This window comes from Bombina bombina, chromosome 1 (assembly GCF_027579735.1).
Source record: "Bombina bombina isolate aBomBom1 chromosome 1, aBomBom1.pri, whole genome shotgun sequence".
Classification (NCBI taxonomy): domain Eukaryota; kingdom Metazoa; phylum Chordata; class Amphibia; order Anura; family Bombinatoridae; genus Bombina; species Bombina bombina.
The window spans coordinates 77564895-77581123 of NC_069499.1; the positions used below are offsets into that span (position 1 = coordinate 77564895).

The following is a 16229-nucleotide window of genomic DNA, read 5'->3' on the forward strand; positions in this document are numbered from 1 at the left end:
CACCACTATAGGGTGTTAGTTCATGTGTTTCACATAGATAACACTGTGCTCACGCATGTGGAGTTCCTAGGAGCCTGCGCTGATTGGCTAAAATGCAAGTCTGTCAAAAGAACTAAAATAAGGGGCAGTATGCAGAGGCTTAGATACAAGATAATCACAGAGGTAAAAAGTGTATTAATATAACTGTGTTGGTTATTCAAAACTAGGGCATGGGTTATTAAAGGGATTATCTATCTTTTAAAACAATAAATATTCTGGTGTAGACTGTCCCTTTAATCTAATTTGTTGAAACCTTTTCCATGAGAGCATATTGAGGTGTGCTAAGCAGCGTGCACATATCCTGAGCACTATGTGTTAAACATTGTAACAAACATTGCTGCAAGCACTGCTGCTATAAACTTTCAACAAGTAAATTCAAGAGAATTTGATAATAAAAGTAATCTGGAAAGTCTTTTTTTATTTTACAAAGTAACTTTTACAATTACAATTTCTGTATATATTGTTAGTATTCACATTTGATTTAAGTGATAAGAGAAACATAATTTATGTTTATATTGTTATATTTTATTTGTTGTTGTATGAATAAGGGTCAAGATCGGAGTGAAACGCGTCAGAAATTCCCCTTCACACTGAGAGCTCTTAACTTTTCTGCACTAGTAGCCCATACTAGCCATACCTAATTCAATCATGCTTTTCTATTTAGGTTCTTGAAGTCCATGAAAACCTGGACAGACAGGTTCCGGACAGTTATGAAGAAGACCTCAGCGAAAAGGAGAAAGCAATTGTTCGTGAAATGTGCAATGTAAGATAATTAAATCTTAAAGTTTCATTTATCCATTTATTTTCCATCTTTCACAAAACACCAGTAACCTGATCTGCTCTAGAGCTTAGCTGAGCGTCTGTAGGTGACGCCCAATAAATTCCTAACTTGGGATAATAGAATTGCAGAAGAGGATGACAGGTTTCATAACTCTAGTCTTGTTATTTTGTAATGTGTCCGTGCATTGTAACTTTCCCACTGAATGAATGGTGGCTTTCATTGTAAAAAAAAAGACAGCATAAAGGAACTCAAGGTCATCTGTTACAATGGAAAACTACCACTCCAATGGAAAACAATACATTACATATCCTAGTTATAGCCTCCGAGTTATGATCAACAGCAACATTGTATTGGATCAGAGGTAGACAAGAAATTTGGCAGCATTTTAATGCACTGAAAGGATCTAGAAAACAGGAAGTGCAAAATAGCCCCTATGAATCATAAACAGTATTTAAAGGGATATTCAAATGTTATAATGAAATGATCTGAAATTGTTAGAAAGATATTTTTACACAAATCTTGTTGCTAACTATGGGGTCAGGGCAGTAATTTAGAAATGTTTATCTAATGATTTTTCTACAAAATTCACTATTAAAGTCATTGAGGATATATTATTTGTAGATAAATTCCTTCAGAAAGGTAAATGTATAGTTAAACATATGCACAAGAGCTAGAGGGCATTTCCACTTCTGAGAAGAAGTGTGGAGGCCACAGGTTTTGCCATTGTCAACAAAATCTTCATTGTTTGGCATCAGCAGAAATGATAAGAAAACAAACGGCATATTAGCAACATATATGTGGCAAGGTTAGGCTTGTGAAGCCGGTCATGTGCTCTTTTAATTTTCAGCACTTGGGATTCACAATTTCTTTCTAATGGCTGTGAGAGTCCACGACTTTATTCTTAGGAATTACATCACCTGGCTACCAGGAGGTGGCAAAGAAACCCCAAGCCAGAGATTTCAATCACCCCTCCTACTTCTCTCTCTCTCCCAAGGAGAGGGCAAGGATAGAGGTGCTCAGAAGATTTGAAGCTATGTTGAATGATTCTTTGTCCCTCAAAGGATTTAGGACGGTACTGCCTGGGTAAGATAATGCTTCCATTGGGAGTCATTATCACAGGCATGCCACGGGTGATGAAGGGAAGTTCCTAAGCCTCCTCCTGTTTGGCCAGATATATGTATACCTATATTTTCTCCTATGTGTCTGTTTCACATGTGGAGGATTATCACTGTGCAGTGGTCTCTTTGAGGGATACAGGTCTATATGGTACTTAGTTAGTACTCTGACCCTCTGAAAGACATAATGGGAACTTAGTACCTCTTTAGGAGACTTTATGCATTTCATGAAACTTTGCTCCCACTTGGTGTTCTGACAGCAGTTTGGGCACAAGGAGGTTTGTGTACAAGTGTAACTGCTAAGGTAACTGTCGCTTGTACTGTTCCTCAGCATTTCGGTCTCAATGCCGGCTCCGGCAGTGCTATGGCCGCAGCAAAGGGACTGAGCTTTGTGGGGAAGTCACGTAATGTTTCTCTCCTGTGGCTAGGGAGAGTGTTTTGGCGTGTGTCCCTCCTCCCTGTGCTATCAGCTCAGCGGCGTCCAGAACAGCTCTGCAATATCCAATCCACTTGCTGCATGGACCCTTGCTGGACTTCAGGAGGGGGTGAGACCCTCAGACCAGAGCAAGGGGGGCTGTTATATACTTTGATGCATTTTTCTGGCTTTTCTAAACAAACATTACCAGTTTGTTGCTTTACCTTTTGGCCTTGCAACCACTCCTCAGGTATTCATCAAGATTCTGGGAGCACTCCTGTCAGTAATACAAGCTTGGTTTAGGCACCGTCTTTTCATTTAGCGACTGCTCACATGGAGAAACTACTTTGGTTTCTTCTCAGTCATGGCTGGAAGGTCAACGCTGCCAAAAGTTCTTTAATATCGCAAGGGTATGCTTCTTGGGGGTGATCATAGACTGAGTAAATATGAAGCTGTTTTTAATGGATCAGCTCAGGATCAACCTCCATGCGTCTAGCCAAAGGATTCAGTCTACAAAGGTTTCTTCAGTAGCTCAGTGCATGGAGATGGTGGGGTTAATAGTTGCTGCACTAGAGGCCATTCCATTTTCTCGGTTCAATCTGCAGCCCCTCCAATTATGCATGCTGGGACAGTGGAATGGGGATCATTCAGAAGTGTCTCAGTTGATTTCTTTAGAACAGCCCATGAAACAATCGTTCTCAAGGTGGTGGGCTCTGGAGGGGATGAGCTTCAAAGATGAAGAAAATGCAGCCGGACAACAAGAGGAATCAGAGGGCTGAGTAAAAAAAAGGGTTCTTTATTGTGAATACATTTAAAAAATGGTACAAGGCTGACAAACTTTATTATTATTATATTATTATTATTATTATTATTATTATTATAATTAAACAAAACTTATTTAAAATATGTCAAGTATGTTAATTATGGGGCAAAACTTCCAATATCCAATCCCCTGTTACACTAGTAAAAGCAATATTAATATAAAAATAAAGAATACATATACCCGTGCACCAATACAAGTACACCTCTATACTAATTCACAATAGAATCTACCATAATGCAATAGAGTAATGATTAGATAATAAATATATATTAAATGACACATAATGAAATATTATTTCATTAACACATAAGGCTACATGAACCAAGAATGGGACAGTCTAAAGATATAATAATATGTATATATGAATACTAACATTTCCTATTATTATTCAACAAAATAGCTGATGTCCCATTCACGGTTCAAACCTTGGGGGTTGACAGTCCTCATCCTATATATCCAATATAGTTCTTGTTTAAATAATAACGTCTGTCACCTGCCCTAGGTGGAAACATTACTCGATCAATGACCTGAACCTTCATGTTGAAAGCGTTAGTCATATGGATCAAATTAAAATTCCTAGCCACTGCAGATTCTTTAACATACTCTCTAGTGTCCCTTATATGCTCCCTAATCCTAGATCTCAATTCTCTGGTTGGTTGACCAGTATATTGCCATGAACAAAGTTTACACTCAAGGAGATAAACTACAAAAGTAGTTCTACAGTTAGCATAGAATTTGTGTATAAATTCTTCACCCGTTATGCTGCTCCTAAAACCATTACCCACATGTAAGAAGCCACAGGTGATACATGGACCATGGCCACACCTATAGGTCCTTTTCCTTTTAATCCAATTGCTTCTATTAGTATAATCAGAACAGACTAGGCTAGGGGATAATCTAGAGGACAATGTCTTTTGGGCACCAATATAGGATCTAAGAGTAGCATCCTCCTCAAGTAAATGAAGATTCTTTTTCACAATAGAACATTTTTTTTTTGTAAAGAAGGTTCAGGTTGTTCTAGAGCATCTAAGAGATTAGGTGTCTGGTTGCATAGAAGTCATTTTGAGTGGTATGTAAACATTTATTATTGAAAGCAAGTTTAACTGATAATCTTTTAACTCTGTGTATTTTGGATTTAAATGAATTTAATTTGACGGGGGCGGAGCAAGCCTGGTAACCGAGCAGTCGCATGTCACCTCAGCTCCATCGTAATGGTTTATTATTTCAATGGCCAGACTGCTCAATCCAGCCTAAAATCCTACCACAGCTCTATCTAGTCCCATAGATTAAGACAGTGCTATCTGGGACGTAACATGGCACTCGAGGACAGTAAATAATCTTTGCTGTGAGGACCTACACACAGTTCCATTATCTGACTCAAGGAACAAGATTGCAGACACCAGTCAGAAAAACGCTGAATAATAGCCTATTATAGAGTTTACCACCAGTTTTTTCAAGGACCTGCTCTACCTTATAGCGGATCATCATACTGCTCTTGAAACAACGTTATGTAAGGCATTCCAACCTACAGTCACCTATTCACCCCACGCGCCAATCTACCAAAGGCCTGTTTTAATGGACCAAGAGGAGGGGGAAAGTCTGGAGTTCCAAGGCTTACTACATACTTGCTGTGATGCCAAGAAAGACCCGGATTTAGACAACGTACCGCCCGTATCAGAAGAAGAGAAGACTGAGGTCACATTTGCAAATGTCTTGGAAGGCATCACTACCACTGCGCAGCTCCACCATGATGGATTTGCCACTACCTATTTAGCCTCCATTCCTAACCAGAGGACGGAGAGAGATACGCTTAAGTGCCCTACCTCTAGACATTTCTTTCAATCCCAGGAGGAAGGCTGGCTGCATATGGGGGGCCTCGCACTGCCCTTCTTGCCTATGAGCAGAGCGCATTATGCTGCCGTACTGTTATCTATGGTGAGACCTGGAGATATGGTTTCCAATCTGAGAGACTGCTACACATTATTGGCTACCGGTGTGGGGTAAATCCGTAGAACAATGCTTTGGAACTGTGTGCCACTCGTTTTCTTTTTACTATTTTAAGTGTTTCTGGTTGTTTGCCCTTAGTTGTTAAACCTTACCCAGCAATATGTTTTGCAATCTCCCATGTTTTAATTTAGGGACTACCCTATTGTTATCATTTCACATTTATCAATGATTTTAGAGCCTGACACTTAGAATTGAAATGTACTGTGTTATTATTCAAATTGGTAAGATATGGGAACACCTGTTTAATGCTGACGTATCAAACTCTAGGTATTTATACTGTGCACTGTTTGCCGGGTCACATTTGACTTATTCTGAGCTTGGGAGCCTATTAGGAACATATTAACTGTGTATCTTGTTTTTGCTAAAAAGATAGGGTGTATTTGTGTATTTGCAGATGAGACTTATGTCCCTCTATGTATTTACATCCTGATATAAAATGGCAACTTATTTAGAGGTGATATTGGTATTCCATCTTTAACTATTTATCCACAGTACTATACATGTATAACTATTATGAGATCCCCTGGAGATGAGAACTATATTCTTTTCTATATTTATATCCTCCTATAATATGGCAACATATTTAGAGGTAATGTGGATGTTTAGTCTTAGGCTATTAATTCATGAGTATTATGTATGTACAATAATTACGAAGAGCGACTCATTTCCTGTATGCCCAATTAATTACTGGATAGAACCAAGCTAGCCAATCCAGGGTACTATAGCTACTGCCATCAGATGATCTATTCTTTATTTGATGAGTGGCTCTTGCAATTAGGAATTCTCTTTCTGATTTTAACATTGTACGCATCCTTAGTATATTTGTTTTTTGAGCTCCTCTAATACTGTAATACTGTAGTTCCCTGGAAGTGAAGCATTTCTCATAAATATTATAACCTTGGTATTAGGGACTCCACTACTACCCCTTAGTTGTACTCAAGGGAGAGAATGCCATTAGAGCTCCTGGAAGCAACTTCCCCATTGGATGTCTGGTCCCGCGATGATCTTGGGGTATTCACCTCATTGAATCGTATTGTGGGAGTTGTGGGCCTCATCGCCAGCGGCCGAGGCGGTGTGGACCTATGCCCCTTTTTAATCATGAACAGACTGTAGCATAACCCTGCCCCCCTCCCTTTTGTGTTAGCAGAGGAAGTAAAACCACAAGGTAATAGTTTTCATGTTATTATGTCGCCTCCACCCTCCACATTTGTAGCTAATGATTGTATATCCCAAATGCACCATGGGGCTCCCAAGGTCTGACAAGAAATCTAGATGACTCTAGTATCTTCCACTACATTCCTTATAGTAACCCATTTCAATTTTTGGTATAATACTTGTTACTCATTACATTCAAATCACCACCTCCCCCCCCCCCCCCACACACTTAATATGCCTCCTAGACTAGGAGGATTACCTATGCGGTTTGTCTCGCCTATACCGCAACCCCTATAGCAATTCTTAAACTCTATCATTGTGCTGACTATATCTATCTCCCCTACCCAGCTTAGCATGACCGACCAGCACTACCGCCAAGTCAAGTTTATAGATTTTTTAAATCAAATACCCAAGTTTGAGTGGTTCCTTTTATATAATTTGAACCATGGTTTAATGTTTAACTTTTCTTACACTATTTTGGGTATAAACTGAGCATTCTTTAACTCTTTATATGTTATCTATCTGTAAACAGCGTATTTTACAGAAAAATACAATTTCTGTTAAAAAGAGGTTTTGAATCCAATGTATACCTTGACATTCATGCTGTTCCATAATATTTGCGCTTAAAAATGAGGACTAATATCAAAATGTTAAATATTTAACTTTATATAATTACCTATATACTTGTGGCTATAGCATGATTGTACATCAAGCATATTGTTAGTGTCTTTTTCAACTGAATGTCAATGTGTATACCTGAATTTTGCATTTTATAGATCCTCAATAGAAATATAAAAAAAAAAATTAATTTAATTTGTATTGCTTCTGTAAGCTAATTTTCTGCATAATAAAAATGTATTAAAACAGTATTTCTCTCTCAATACCATTTCTTATTATTGTACTCAAAAACTTTCTTTATAAGAAATGAGACCTGTTTCACTAATATAATATTTAAAGGTCAGTGCTTGGAAATCATATTTCAAAATAACTGTACTTTAAGACCATATGAGTGAATTAGGTGTGAACCACTACACCCTATGATTAAGTGCTCAATGAAGCACAAAACTAGTCAGGGCGTTTGTCAACCTTGTACCGTTTTTTTAATGGTTCACAATAAAGAACCCTTTTTTTACTCAGCCCTCTGATTCCTCTTGTTGTGCGGCTGAATTTTCTTTATCTTTTTTTTCCACAACTTCACTGGCCATTTTACAGCCGGCACACCCGCAGCCTACATGTTGTTGGTTTAGTCCACCTCCACTCCAACCGTGACGTCAGGGTTTGTTCCGGATCTGCAGCGGCGTGAGTTGTGTGAGGGAGGGGATGAGCTTCCTCCAACTGATGTGGCAGATAATAACCACGGTGCCAGCCTGTCGGAATAGGAGGCAGTTTAGGGTTATCTGAGAGCACAGGGAGTCTGGTCGCTTCAAGAAACAACATTACTTATCAATATTCTGGAGCTCAGAGCTATCTTCAATTTCAAGGCTCTGCAAACTTAGCCTCGGTTTTGTATGAGTCGTCAGGCTCTCCACTCGGGGGAGTGGTGTCTTAATCAGGAGATTTTTAGCAGTCTGATAGCTCGCTGAGGATGCCCAGAGATAGATTTGATGATGTCTCGTCTGAATCACAAACTGAGAAGATACGGGAACTGTTAGATGCCTTGATAACTCCTTGGTGGTATCAGATGATGTACATCTTCCCGCCAATAGTTCCTCTTCTGAGGGTGGTAGCCCATCTCAAGCAGGAGAGGCTGCAAGCTATCCTCATTGCTCCAGCATGGCCCAAAATGACTTGGTATTCTGACCTAGTTCAGTTGTCCAGTGCTCCTCCGTGGCACCTCCCCCTGCGCCCAGATCTTCTAGTACAGGGTCCTTTTCTTTTCTCAAAACCTATAATCATTCAACTTAACTGCATATAGGTTGAACGGCTAATTCTCTTTCAAAGTGGATTTTCCTACTCTGCAAATTATACTTTAATATAGGCCTGTAACAAGGATACATAAGGTTTGGAAAGTGTACTTATTATGGTGTTCAGCTAAGGGTTACGCCTGGCATTCAGTGAGGATTCCTCGTATTCTCCAGTTTCTCCAGGTCGGTCTGGATAAGGGTTTATCTGCTAGTTTGATCAAGGGTCAGATTTCAGCACTTTCAGTGTTACCTCATAGGAAGCTGGCTCATCTTACAGATATTCAGTCCTTTATTCAGGCCCTGGTAAGGATTTGTCCTGTGAATAAGTCTCTCTCTTTCCGCCGTGGAGACTTAATTTGGATATGAAGGTGTTACAACTTTCTCCTTTTGAGCCAATGCATAATTTGGACATCATGTTACTCTCTTGAAAGATCCACTTTTTTCTGGGTATTACCTCTGCTCGTAGAGTGCCAGAGTTATTGGCCTTATCTTCTAATCCTCCATATTTAGTATTTCATTAGGACAAGGCTGTCTTACAAACAGTATCTGTTTTTCTCCTCAAAGTGGTTTCATCTGAGAATATTATTTAGGAGATCATTGTTCCTTCCTTTTGTCCTAATCCCAAGTTTTCTAAGGAGAGACCTCTGCATAACCTAGATGTGGTTAGGACATTGAAGTTCTATTTGGAAGCTACTAATGAGTTCCAGCAGTCCTCTAGTTTGTTTGTAGTGTATGCTGGCAAGTGCATAGGAGAGGTTTTGGAAATTTGGTATAGACCGAAGTGCTGGAGTTGATACAAATTGGAAGTGTTTTTCTTTGAAGGCTTTGATCCGTCTGCAATGATCCCAAAGTCAATATGTCAACGCGTTTCTGCCCTCAAAAAAGGGCCTTTCTCAAGACTAGACCTAGTCTTGAGAAAGGCCCTTTTTTGAGGGCAGAAACGCGTTGACATATTGACTTTGGGATCATTGCAGACGGATCAAAGCCTTCAAAGAAAAACACTTCCAATTTGTATCAACTCCAGCACTTCGGTCTATACCAGCAGACCGTTACAAAGACTACCCACATCAAGAGGGAAACGGAGCTGCACACAGTCAGCGGAACTCGACATCCTCCAGCAAAAAAGAGCGCAACAACTCGAACCAGGCTCCAGAATCGGTTAGGAGTACAGTAAGTCTTAACGCTCCTTACTCTAATACTTCCCTAGACCGTAGAGCTTTGGTCATTATAGTTCTTATCTCAACACATATTGACAGTGTTTAACACTCAAGGATACTGGCGCAAATAGGAGTGTCCAATATAAACCGACACAAATTATCCAAAAAAAGCTTTTAAGAAAACGACTTTTAAACAACAAATCCACCGGTGGTTTTTCTTTTTCTTTTAATATTGATACTGAGTTACCAACGAATACAAAAATTTCCTGTGCAATTTAAATTGCCATACAATAGTCGGCCGACTACTAGCAAGTTTAAAATTGCAGAAATACAGTTTTAACCGTAAATATACAGTTTTACACTTTTGGCAATATATGTTTTATAATTGCAGAAATACAGTTTTAACCGTAAATATACATTTTTACATTTTTAGCAATATATGTTTTATGAAATATTTGTAAGACTTCAAGCAACAAATATTTGTAAGATTTTAAGCAACAAATGTCCAAACATTTTCCTTTCCTCTCTCATATGACAGTGATTTGTGTGAAAGCTAATAATTGCTGATACCAGGAACAAGCACCAAGAATAGTTTTCTATATATATAGTAAAACAAGAAATATTGGCAATAGCAAAACTCTACAAACATAAATTTGACTTTTTAGACTGTGTACTAGGTTTTCAATGCACTAGGTACAACACTCTAACGAGTCCTATTTTCAAAACATTTTCCCAACACATAGGTTGTTTCATTATATTTCTTATGAACATATTGTCACTAAACATATCATTACCAAACATATTGTTACTATACATCTATACCATTAATCTTGTAACACCAGTCATAGACTTCACTTATTAGTTACAAGACATATTAGAACTTGTAAACCACGTGTCACAAAGTCCGTATTGGAATTTTTAAAGAGATTTTTTTCTTATTTTTCAAATAAATATATTTGTTATTTAAACAAGTGTCAAATCTTTTATACAAATCTTTTATACAATTCCCTTAGATAAGGATACTGAATAATCAAGACAGGGGTAAAAGCATTCACTTGCGCCTACACTCCAAAAATTTCCAAAACCTCTCCTGTACACCTAAGTAAGATATTTTTTGGGGAAAATATCCTAGGAGTAAAAGGCTTACCCCATTAGGCAGCGCAAAAAAGTTTTACACTTCACTCACCTAAACTGGCAAGTGCATAGGCCAAAGGGCTATGGCAATATCCTTATAATTCTGTTTGAGGAGTCTTATCCATCAGGCTTACTTGAAGGCAGGTCAGTAACCTCCTTCTATGATTACTGCCAATTCTACTTGCTCAGTTTCCACTTCATGGGCTTTCCAGAATGAGGCATCTGTAGAACAGATATGCAGGGCCGCAACTTGTTTCTCCTTGTATACATTCACAAAGTTTTATCGGTTTGATGTTTTAGTCTAGGCTACAGTTGCATTTGGTAGGAAGGTCCTACAGGTGGTAGTGCTTGGTAAATAGGTGCCTGCCAGTTTTCTCATGGACTCTCACAACCATTAGAAAGAATATCTAATTTATTCTTACCTGATAAATTTATTTATTTCTGGAGTCAACGAAACCTCCCATATCTTTTTCATGGTGGTGGCAGTTCTAGTTTGTACCTCTTTACCCCACTTTTCTCTCTTTATTTCCCTTTACTCTCTTTACTTGGCTATATGTACTATTGGGAGAGAGAGGAAGTAGAAGGGATAATTTAAAGCTCTGGCTTGGAGTGTCTTTGCCTCTTCCTGGTGACCAGGTGATGTAATTCCCAAGAGTAAGATCATGGACTCTCACAACCAAGAAAGAAAGAAATGTATCTGGTAAGAATAAATTGTGTTTTTCAGACTTAAATTACAGGAAAAGGATCAAAATAAATAATGAAAGTATACTTAAAATTTGTTTTACTATTCATAACTAAAGGAATATGAAACAAAACATTGTCTTTCATGATTCAGATAGAACATGCAATTGTTAAGCAACTTTCAAATTTACTTCTATGATCAAGTTTTTCTATGTTCTTTTTATATCGTTTGTTGGAAAGCAGCGACTTAAGCTTAGGAGCGTTCAAGTGTCTGGAACACTATATGGCAGCGGTTTTGGAAAAATGTTATCCATTTGTAAGTGCACTAGATGGCAGCACTATTTCCTGCCACATAGTGCTACAGACACCTACTTAGGTATTTCTTCAACAAAGAATACCATGGGAATGAAGCAAATTTGATAATAGAAGCACATTGTAAACTTTTTAAAAACTTTATGCTCTGCCTGCCTGAATCACAAAAGAAAATGTTTGTTTCATATCCCTTTAAGCAGATTTTATTATAATATCAAAGCCTTTACTGTCCCTTTAAATTTGCTGCTATTATACACAGTTTACAAAGCAAACTGTATCCTTTGCAACGGAAGCAGTTAAAGGGACACTCAATCAAAATTAAACTTTCATTATTCAGATAGAGCATGCCATTTTAAACAACTTTCCAATTTACTTCCATTAACTAAATGTGCACAGTCTTTTTATATTTAAACTTTTTCAGTCACCAGCTCCTACTGAGCATGTGCAACAATAAGTGTGTATGCATTTGTGTATGGCTGATGGCTGTCATATGGTACGTGTATGCATTTTTGATTGGCTGATTGCTGTCACATGGTACAGTGGAGTGGAAAAGACATAACTTTTAAAATTGTCAGGAAAAAAAAATCTACTCATTTGAAGTTCAGACTAAGAGCTAGATTTATTAAAGCTGAGGCGGACAGGGGCGCATATACGCACCCCTGTACGCCTCAGCTCACCCGTGGCAGGGCGAAATTACCCGCAGGTATTCTCCATTGCACACGAGCGCAATTTTGCGCTCGCTTGCAATCCTGCCCCCTGCCAATCAAGCGCGGGCAGGAGCTGTCAATCTCCTCGGTCTGACTAGACCAAGGAGATCGAATTTCGCCACCTTAGAGGTGGCAAAGAGGTTAGGGAAGCGGCGGTCTGGTGACCGCTGCTTGATAAATTACGGCGAGCAAGTTCTTGTGAGAACTTGCAGCCGTAGGGCTTTAATAAATCTAGCCCTAAGTGCTATTGCATTGTCTTGTTATTTTGAATTTGTTGATTATGCAAATCTACTGTGTTGACTAGTCCTTTAAGGACCTGCGACTCAGTAGACGGCATGTTTGATAGTGTAGGATGTTTAGATTTCAGTATTACCTGTTTTTACTAGACCTGAGTCCTTGGTAGATGATAGCAAAGTAGTTTAGCTGCAGAAAATAGGTTGCAAACTACCAAAGTGACTTCCCCGCAGTGACCATCAGAGCCAGCAACACAATTCCTTCCTGGCAATCAGCACCCTGCTAGGAGATAGGTTTATTATCTAAAGACACAATAAATATATATATATATACACACACACACACACACACACACACACATATACACACACACACACACACATACACACATACACACACACACACACACACATACACACATACACACACACACACACACACATACACACACACACACACACACACACACACACATACACACACACACACACACACACACACAGAGCTTGACATTTCCACTAGTCCCGGTCGAGTAAGAAATTGCAGTGGATGAGAAAAAATTTGACTTTTTCCTTTCTTTAACATTAAATGAACATTTTCTCTCTGGGCTAGTAGCTTTTAACGTGAACATAATAAAAGCCACAATGCATCTTTAATACATTTAATCAATCATCGATTTATTTATACAATGCGGCTGCAATACTTGCTACATGTTCAATTGTGACCCAAAAGGTTACCTAATCATGGATATAACTAGAGTGCTATAACACAATTCAGTCTTGTAGAAAGTATGTATGACTCTTAATTAATGTGTAGAAAACTACCTTCATGCTCATTTGGTGCTCCAATGGTATGTTGCATCCTACTTAAAGGGACACTGAACCCAATTTTTTTCTTTTGTGATTTAAATAGAGCATGCAATTTTAAGCAACTTTATAATTTACTCCTATTATCAAAGCCGGACCATTTTTGATGAACAACCTGGGTTGTTCTTGCTGATTGGTGGATAAATTCATCCACCAATAAAGAAGTGCTGTCCAAGGTTCTAGACTTTCTTTCTCAAATAAAGATAGCAAGAAAACAACAAAAAAATGATAATAGGAGTAAATTAGAAAGTTGCTTAGAATTACACGCTCTATCTGAATCATGAAAGAAAAAATTTGGGTTCAGTGCCCTTTAATATAATTTGAATAATCCTATAATGAGTAAGGATCCCTTCCCCTACAAATCTGGTATCTTTTACTATATACCCTTAAGCGTATAGCATGTACTGAAAAAGCGTATAGCATTTACTGAAAAAGCGTATAGCATGTACTGAAAAAGCGTATAGCATGTACTGAAAAAGCGTATAGCATGTACTGAAAAACATGCAGTTTTAAGCTATTTTTAGATTCAATTAAAGCCCTTGTAGTATATAAAGCTAGCTTTTTTCTGTTTTATTTATTTATTTATTATCTCTATCCATGGACAGAAATGATAAAAGCTTAGTAGCTTTTAACCCCTGACTAGTAAACTATAGTGATACTCTGGATCGGCTGTAGGTTCCCTCCCAGCTCATTCTAAAAAAAAATAAAACATTTTAAATTATGTTAATATCAGTTTAACTTTAATAAGCAGAATGTTTTCATGTTCCCGAACATTATTATGGCAAACAGAAGTCATAAAGCCATGTGCACAATTTCATTCTTAATGAGCCAGCCACAATTAAATGTTAAAAAAGGCTACTTAAAGGGACAGTCAACCCAAAAATTACTATTTAAAAAAAAAAAAAAATTAGTCAGGTCTTTGCTCTGTGTGCGGGGGTGCTGGCCAAGGAGGACCGGAGAACATCCACATGTGCTTTTTCCAGGACACATGCCACCCCCGCACACAGAGCGAAGACCTGACTAATCCTATTAGTTTGGTCTGCCCACGAATAACTCAGGAGGTCTGGATCTGCGTACACGGGTTATGCCAAGTGAGGCAAATGTCTGTATGTGATACATAGCCTAACGTTTCAGGCAGTGAGGACGGTGTAGCTGATTACACGCAACACTTAGTATATCAGGAGTCAGACGAAGCGCAGCCGTGGAACAAACTATTAGAGCGCCTCTCATTCCTGGGCTGTGCACACTGGTCGCTGCTGTGATATGGTGACAAATACTGTGTCATGTGACTGCACCAGTAACGTAACTCATGTACCCACTAGTAAGTCAGCACTCTTGTCACACAGTAATGGTAAAAAGGAGCTGGGTGTAATATCCGCTTATACTCAGATGTTTTATCTAACTTACACAATGTAACAATAGACATTGTATAAAAATGGAAATTACAAGCAATGCATTAAAATACCTTTAGAATAAGAATCTATTTGCATCTGTGACATGCTTAATAACTTCACTAGTGCTACTCTCAGCATGTGCAAGATAAATGTGCACGGACTACACAAATTAGCCATTTTGGCATCAGGGTCCCAATCAGTCTCAATGAATGAAAGGAGCGTGAGCGTGCAGGGACGAGAGGATCTGTACTATTGCTGCAGTTCAAGCTTTTGAGAGACGTCAGAGAAGGAGGAGTCAGGTGGCCATTTCAAAACAGCTAGATGAGATCTAGTAAGTGTATTTTCTGCCAAAGTGTATTTAGATGAAAATTGGGATAGAGTTTGATGTAAAGATTGTTAATTAACTAATCTAAATAAGTAACAGTAATTTTTGGGTTGACTGTCCCTTTAAAGGGACAGTGTACTGTAAAATTGGTTTTCCCTTAATGTGTTTCCAATTAATTGCTCTACCAGATGCAGAGTATAAAATGTATGGAAAATGGCTTATTTAGTATCTATCTCTCCCATCTCCACTAGGAGTGTGATATCTCCTGCTTGATCTTTTTTGTAACCATTACTGCAGTATTGACATTTTTAGGGATGCACCCAAATTTCGACCGCAGAAACGTTTCGGACAAAAATGGCATTTTTGGCTATTTCGGTTTTTGGGTTTTTTGCCTGTTATTTTCAGTAAAATTATTGTGTAGCATGTTTCAAATTTGATGCTAGCCTAGAGCTGCTGTTTAAGTTAATTACTTGACTTACTGTTTTGCATATAATGAGTTTTATAGGACTATACATGTAGGGATGCACCGAAATTTTGGTCGTAGAAACATTTTGGCCGAAAAACAAAATTTATGCTTACCTGATTTATTTATTTCTTGACACGATGAGTCCACGGATCATCTAATTACTATTGGGAATATCACTCCTGCCCAGCAGGAGGCGGCAAAGAGCACCACAGCAAAGCTGTTAAATATCACCTCCCTTCCCTCCAACCCCAGTCATTCGACCGATGTAAAAGGACAGAAAGGAAGCAACAAGGTGCAGAGGTGTCTGAGGTTTATAGTATGACAAAAGTCTGTCTTAAAAAAACAGGGCGGACCGTGGACTCATCGTGTCAAGAAAGAAATAAATTTATCAGGTAAGCATAAATTTTGTTTTCTTTCTAATGACACGATGAGTCTACGGATCATCTAATTACTATTGGGAATCAATACCCAAGCTAGAGGACACATAAGGGAGGGACAAGACAGGGAACCTAAACCGAAGGCACCACTGCTTGAAGAACCTTTCTCCCAAAGGAAGCTTTAGCCATGGCAAAAGTATCAAATTTAAAGAACTTAGAAAAAGTGTGAAGAGAGGATCAAGTTGCAGCCTTGCAAATCTGTTCCACAGAAGCTTCATTTTTGAATGCCCAGGAAGAGGAAAACAGCCCTAGTAGAATGAGCCAAGCGAATGATACT

At 38.5% G+C, this 16229-nt stretch overlaps 1 protein-coding gene across 1 annotated transcript in view; it reads left to right on the forward strand.

The window, feature by feature from the left end:
* Positions 1-16229, forward strand: part of CCDC85C (coiled-coil domain containing 85C) — a 278137-nt gene that overhangs the window by 247865 nt on the left and 14043 nt on the right. The window contains exon 5 of the mRNA XM_053697480.1: positions 704-802. Coding sequence (XP_053553455.1) covers positions 704-802 — 99 coding nt within the window. The remainder of the gene's footprint in view (positions 1-703; positions 803-16229) is intronic.